General features: G+C 47.2%; 1 protein-coding gene across 1 annotated transcript in view; it reads left to right on the top strand.

Annotated features, from left to right (window-relative positions):
• Positions 1–7,500, top strand: part of LOC143301259 (soluble guanylate cyclase gcy-31-like) — a 112,924-nt gene that overhangs the window by 87,251 nt on the left and 18,173 nt on the right. Inside the window, exon 8 of the mRNA XM_076615408.1 lies at positions 1,416–1,562. Within this exon, the coding sequence (XP_076471523.1) occupies positions 1,416–1,562 (147 nt within the window). The remainder of the gene's footprint in view (positions 1–1,415; positions 1,563–7,500) is intronic.

Here is a 7,500-nt window from a genome sequence, read left to right as displayed (position 1 = left end):
TCACTCATTCACTCACTCCCTCCTTTCTTCCCCTCTCACATTCACTTATTCACTCCCTCCTTTCCTCCCTCCCTCACTCACTCACTCACTCCCTCCTTTCTTCCCCTCTCGCATTCACTTACTCACTCCCTCCTTTCCTCCCTCCCTCACTCACTCACTCACTCCCTCCTTTCTTCCCCTCTCGCATTCACTTATTCACTCCCTCCTTTCCTCCCTCCCTCACTCACTCACTCCTTTCCTCCCTCACTCACTCACTCATTCACTCACTCACTCCCTCCTTTCTTCCCCTCTCACATTCACTTATTCACTCCCTCCTTTCCTCCCTCCCTCACTCACTCACTCCCTCCCTCCTTTCTTCCCCTCTCACATTCACTTATTCACTCCCTCCTTTCCTCCCTCCCTCACTCACTCACTCACTCCCTCCTTTCTTCCCCTCTCGCATTCACTTACTCACTCCCTCCTTTCCTCCCTCCCTCCCTCACTCACTCACTCCCTCCTTTCTTCCCCTCTCGCATTCACTTATTCACTCCCTCCTTTCCTCCCTCCCTCACTCACTCACTCACTCCCTCCTTTCTTCCCCTCTCGCATTCACTTATTCACTCCCTCCTTTCCTCCCTCCCTCACTCACTCACTCACTCACTCCCTCCTTTCTTCCCCTCTCGCATTCACTTATTCACTCCCTCCTTTCCTCACTAATTCACTCCCTCCTCACTCACTCACTCACTCCTTTCCTCACTCACTCCTTCCCTCACTCACTCACTCACTCCTTTCCTTACTCATTCACTCACTCACTCACTCCTTTCCTTACTCACTCACTCCCTCACTCCTTTCCTTACTCACTCACTCCCTCACTCACTCACTCCTTTCCTTACTCACTCACTCCCTCACTCACTCACTCCTTTCCTCACTCATTCACTCCCTCCCTCCCTCACTCATTCACTCACTCACTCATTCACTCACTCACTCACTCCTTTCCTCACTCATTCACTCCCTCACTCCCTCACTCCCTCACTCACTCACTCCTTTCCTCACTCATTCACTCCCTCACTCACTCACTCTTTTCCTCATTCACTCCCTCACTCACTAACTCACTCACTCTTTTCCTCACTCATTCACTCTCTCACTCACTCACTCACTCCTTTCCTCACTCACTCACTCACTCACTCACTCACTCACTCACTCACTCCTTTCCTCACTCATTCACTCCCTCCCTCACTCACTCCTTTCCTCACTTATTCACTCCTTCACTCACTCCTTTCCTCACTAATTCCCTCCCTCCCTCACTCACTCATTCACTCCCTCACTCACTCACTCCCTTCCTCACCCATTCACTCACTCACTCACTCACTCACTCACTGACTCATTCTTTTTCTGGCTTTGTTTTTTTTTTTTTTTTCCTTCTCCCCCCCACACAGGAGCAAGAGAAGAGCCGGCTGCTGGGGGAGAGCATGAAGAAGCTGGACGCGGAGATGAAGCGGACGGACGCCCTCCTCTACCAGATGATCCCCAAGCCCGTGGCCGACAGGCTCCGAAGAGGGGAGCCCTCTGTGGCCACCTGCCAGGTGAGGAGGAGGAGTGGGTAAGGGGGGGTGGAGGGGGGGGTTGGGGTTGGGGATGGCGGGCGGGTGGGTGGGAAGAGGAGGGGGGAGGATTGTTTCTCTGGAAGGTGTCACGTTGTATCATACCGTATTGAATTATATAGAATTTGTGTTTCATCGTTATCGTTTCCTCCCGTGTCTTGTCTTGTCTTGTCTTGTCGTGTCGTGTCTTGTCTTGTCTTGTATTTTATCTGATTGTATCGTATCGTAATGCGTCTCGTCGTATCGTATCGTATCGTATCGTATCGTATCGTATCGTATCGCAGTGCGTCGTACTGTATGAATTGCATTCCATTGTTGTCATGAGTCATGTGGTGTGGTGTGCCATTGAGTTAGGATGGAGGGGGGGGGGAGGTGTGTGGGGGTTGGGGGGTTATGTGGAATTTGTTGGGTGGGTTGCCTTGGATTGGGAAGGTTCCGGTGTGGGGGTGGGGTTGGGGTGGGTCGTTTTTTGTATGTGTGTGTGGGGGGGGGGGTTGTGTTGTTTGTTTGTTTTTTTTGGGGGGGTGTTGCGTCTTGTATATTGCTATCCTTTTTTCTGTTTTGTGTTGTATTGTATCCCTCTGTGTGTGTGTGTGTGTGTGTGTGTGTGTGTGTGTGTTGCCATGCTTTCCCGTTGTGTGTTATCAGTTTGAATGATGTAGCGTTACATTTGATGGCATTGTTGCGTTCCGCTGTGCAGGATTTGTATTGCATTATTTGTTTGTTTGTTTGTTTTTCTTGTATTGCATTGTATCATATCGTATTGTTTTCCATTGTAAACATTTCAGACAGAGTTCCCTTGAATCATTGAAAGTAAAAGGTCGACATATATATATATATATATATGTGTGTGTGTGTGTGTGTGTGTGTGTGTGTGGAGAGAGAGAGAGAGAGATAGAGAGAGACATGTATATGTGTATATATATATATATATATATATATATGTGTGTGTGTGTGTATGTGTGTGTGTGTGTGTGTGTGTGTGTGTGTGTGTGTAAAGAAACAAACTACGTCAGGAATAATGAACAATGATATACGAATAAATCCAGTAGATCTGATTGAACGAAAGAGCTAACTGCGCATGAAACAATGAATAAAACTTTTTTTTGCTTTTTAAAAAAAAAAAAAAAAAGAACGAACAGATATCATCAATGATTGTTTATAGGAAACGAAATGCGTCTCAGAGAAAGGAATGAAACTAAAACCAACAGGAAACATTTCACTTGATTGTTGATAATGGAGATTAAGGCAGATCGGCTGTCGTTTGCGTGCTCTTGTTTCTGAATAAGAGGGGGTTCTGTGTGTGTGTGTCTGTGTGTGTGTGTGAGAGAGAGAGAGAGAGAGAGAGAGAGAGAGAGAGAGTGTGTGTGTCTGTGTGTGTGTGTGTGTGTCAGAGAGAGAGAGAGAGAGTCTGTGTGTGTGTGTGTGTGTGTCTGTGTCGGTGTCTGTGTGAGAGACAGAGAGTGTATGTCTGCGTGTGTGTGTCAGAGAGAGAGAGAGAGAGAGAGAGTCTGTGTGTGTGTGTGTCTGTGCCTGTGTCTGTGTATTTACTGGGTGTTTGGTGGTTTCCAGGAGTATAAAAGAGGCTGATCGAGGTGGTGGGGATTTTTGTTTGTTTGTTTTTTGTTTGTTTGTTTGGGTTTGGTTTTTTTTACGATGCATCTGTATCGAAGGACAGAAGCCAGCCATCTAGGGCTGAAACAGTCAGGCATTGGTTGGACTTCCGGAGCCAGTTGCATTGCTCGGACGGAAGAGCCTAGTATGGTCGTAACCCGCTACTAACAGTGTGTAGAATGGAACTGACCCATGGCGTAGTTCGGTCAACGTAGGCATATATATATATATGTGATAGTCAGTCGTGTCCGACTATGACCATCATTACAGCAGAGGAGGCAACTGCTGTTCCAACTATTTGGGCTAGAATTTGATTATAGTGGAGAGTGTCTTGCCCAAGTTACATCCCCACTCTCTTGGCCAAGAGGGTTTTTCGGACAGTCGACGTTGGGATGGTTCCCAAAGGCCAACTAGCCCACAAGGCTGCAGCACTAAGAGCCAGTGCAATTTTGCCTCCTAGTTTGAGAGTCTTAGTCCTTCACAAAAGACTAAGCTGTAAATGATTTCCCTTTGACTGGAGGAACCATTGATAATACAGCTCTCACTTTGCTGTTGGCCCAAATGTAAAACTTATGTCAATCTGTGATATAAGGCGAGTGTTGGGCCGAGTAGGCATATAGTAACTGTCAAAAAGTTAGAACCAAGCAATGCAGCTGGCGCCTGGTCCAGTGGTCACGGGTGATCAGAGTTCGAGACCTCCGTTTCGGCGGCATAGTTGCGTGTCTTCGGGCAAAGGCCATTCACTCTACTCCGACGATTTTCCTCGCTCCACCCAGGTGTTAAAGGGTACCTCAGTTCGGAAGGTGGAAGATTTAAAACGGCAGGAAGGAGAGGATTGAGCCTGCTGCACTGTTGAAAGCATCACCAGTGTTCTCCGATTTCTGGCGGTCGTGGGATAGGGGCCTGAGTTTCGACAAAGCTCCTCTCTGTTCACTTAGCGATTTTGTTCTCTGCCCCCCTCTCCCGCTGTCTGCCTCGTTTCCTGTTCCCCTGCACTGTTCCCCGAGGAATGGTCTTGGAGAGCCCGTCGGACTTTGTCATGGGGCTATACAATCTCATTTTCCTTTTTAAATTAATAATGATGATGGTATTTATATAGCGCTGAATCTTATGCTGAGACAAATCAAAGCGCTTTCGCACCAGTCATTCACACGCATGCATAACTCTAAAACTGTAGAAACTAAAGACAAGGAAGGGCAGGCAAGGGAGCCTATTTTGGGAAGAGGTGGGTTTTAAGGCCAGACTTGAAAGAGCTGAGAGTGGAGACTTGACGAAGCGAAAGAGGAAGTTCATTCCAATCGCAAGGTCCAGAGACAGAGAAAGAACGGCGGCCAAGAGTCGAGTGTTTGAATCTGGGTATGCGTAAACAGAGTGGATCCGAAGCCGATCGTAGTGAGCGAGATGGAGAGTAGAAGTGAAGGCAGCCACAGAGATAGGAAGGGGCAGTTTTGTGAATATATTTATAACATAGAGTGCTGATCTTGTACTTTATTCGGTGTGAGACAGGGAGCCATTGGAGATGTTGCAAAAGAGGAGTGATGTGCTCAGATCTTTTCTTTCTGAGGATGAGTCGGGCAGCAGAGTTTTGTATGCGCTGAAGGGACTGAATGGATGAAGCAGGCAAACCAGACAATAGAGAGTTACAGTAGTCAAGGCGAGAGAATATGAGAGAAACGACAAGTCTAGATGTTGCGTCAGTGGACAGATATTTCCGGACGGCACTGATGCGCCGCAGTTGACAGTTGCAGACTGACATGTCTGACTGATAAATTTTTGCTTGGACAGTGTATTGTCAAGGACAACACCGAGGTTCCTGACTGACGTGGAAATTAAACTTCTTCTTTTCTTATTGTGGTCGTCATACCGACCAACATGCTGTCTGATGATTTTCCAGACTTCATCAGTTGGTCTTTGTAGAAGATGCCAAGGAGTCTCTTAAAGCATCTCATTTCCACGGCTTCTCTGAAGCTCTGCTCTACGAAAAGAGTCTAGGATTCGTACACACCCAAGAAAATAAGAGAGAACCGGGTGCATGCAAGGGGCTTACGCTTTGTTCTGAGACTGATGTTCTTGGCTTCAGTCTTATCACGTGGAGTGATGGCCAAGAGGTAACACGTCCGCATAGGAAGCGAGAGAATCTGAGCGCGCTGGTTCGAATCACGGTACAGTTGCTAATAATTATTTTCTCCCCCTCCACTAGACCTTGAGTGGTGGTCTGGACGCTAGTCATTCGGATGAGACGATAAATTGAGGTCCCATGTGCAGCATACACTTAGCGCACGTAAAAGAACCCACGGCAACAAAAGGCTTGTCCCTGGCAAAATTCTGTAGAAAAAATCCACTTCGATAGGAAAAACAAATACAACTGTACGCAGGAAAAAGTACAAAAAAAGGTGGTGGCGCTCTCAGTGTAGCGACGCGCTCTCCCTGGGGAGAGCAGCCCGAATTTGACACAGAGAAATTTGTTGTGGCAAAAGAAAAGAGAAATACAAATACAAATATCAGTCCTGCTGCAGTCAGAGCAGCTTATGTCGGTATTTATGTCTTGGATCCTTTTCTTCACTGATGATGGCAACAAGGTATACTTCAGCTGCTCCACTGTTTCCAGTAGCTGTTGTCTGCTGACATTGATCTTGGTCTTGACTAGGTCTGTGTTGTATATGTCATGACATGGTGAATAAAAAGGTTGACGGATTGTGTTGAAGTACATTGGGGGGAGGGGGGCGGGGGGTAATCGAACGACAAGAGGGATTTGATTTAACGTTGATGTACTATCTGTGCTGTTTTGCTCTCTGGCGATCAGGTAGTGAGATGGAAACACTGGGATGGGCACTAGTTTCCCATTCTGCAGTGTTATTTGCCCATAATTATGGCCTTTTTATGTATTTTTTATTTGGCTTTGAAGTATTGTTTGTTTGTTTTTCCTTTTTTTACGATTTTTTTGTAATCTGGGGATGATAAATTAAGCGGAATGGCTGGCGTCCTCAGCATGGCCTAGTCTTATTTGCCATGAAGAGCTAAATGGTTGGGATGCTGTGTCATGAACTGTGTTTTGTGGGTTTGTCTTAGTGTTATTTTGTAAATGTGGCAGTTTTGTGTTGACATGGTTAAGCATTTGTATGGTTTGACAGTCCTGGTATGGCCCTGTGCGGTCGCCTGGACTATAAGCAGCAAGAATAAGAATAACGGCTGGCTGTAACCGTTGTTGTTCGCAACGTTGTGGTTCTGTCATTATTAGACTGCTCCATATAATCTGTCTTCCTGTCTCTTTATCTGCATCTCACTCGCTCTCTGTCTGTCTGTCTGTCTGTCTGTCTGTCTCTCTCTCTCTCTCTCTGTCTATCTGTGTGTGTGTGTGTGTGTGTGTGTGTCTCAGTGTCTGTCTTTCTGTGCGCGTGTGTGTGTGTGTGTGTGTGCGCGCCCGCGCGCTCGTGTTTGTGTGTCTGTGTCTGTGCGTCTGCCTGTCTATCTATCTGTCTCAAAGCTTTCTTCTGCGTTCGTGCGCTGCAACTCCCACGTACAGTCGTAGGTAGGAGGGGGCGTTTACGTGTATGACCGTATTTTTGTTTGTTTTGTTTTTGTCTTTTACCTCGCCATGTTGGCAGCAATACTTCGTGTTCGGGGGGTATGCTTGCTGGGTATGTTTTTGTTTCCATAACCCACCGAACACTGACATGGGTAATATGGTCTTAAATGTGTGTGGTTTTGATCTTGTGCATGCGTATATACACAGGAAGGGATTGGGGGGTGGGGGTGGGGTTCAGGTACTAGCAGGTCTGCACATAATTATGTTGACCCAGGAGATCGGGAAAAAATAAATCCCCATCCTTAACCCAACAGCGGCACTGATACCGGGGGGAGGGGGGGTGCGGGGGGGAATCTTCTTCTTCTTCTTCTTCTTCTTCTGCGTTCACTCGTATGCACACGAGTGGGCTTTTACGTGTATGACCGTTTTTACCCCGCCATGTAGGCAGACATACTCCGTTTTCGGGGTTGTGCATGCTGGGTATGTTCTTGTTTCCATAACCCACCGAACGCTGACATGGATTACAGGATCTTTAACGTGCGTATTTGATCTTTTGCTTGCATATACACACGAAGGGGGTTCAGGCACTAGCAGGTCTGCACATATGTTGGCCTGGGAGATCGTAAAAATCTCTACCCTTTACCCACCAGGCGCCGTCACCGTGAGTCGAACCCGGGACCCTCAGATTGACAGTCCAACGCTTTAACCATTCGGCTATTGCGCCCGTCGGGGGGGAATCGAACTCAGGAAACTCTCGGACGAGAATCCGACGCTCTAACC

The sequence above is a fragment of the Babylonia areolata genome, chromosome 27, assembly GCF_041734735.1.
Source record: "Babylonia areolata isolate BAREFJ2019XMU chromosome 27, ASM4173473v1, whole genome shotgun sequence".
In the NCBI taxonomy this organism is placed as follows: domain Eukaryota; kingdom Metazoa; phylum Mollusca; class Gastropoda; order Neogastropoda; family Buccinidae; genus Babylonia; species Babylonia areolata.
This window is presented reverse-complemented; position numbering and strand designations above follow the sequence as displayed.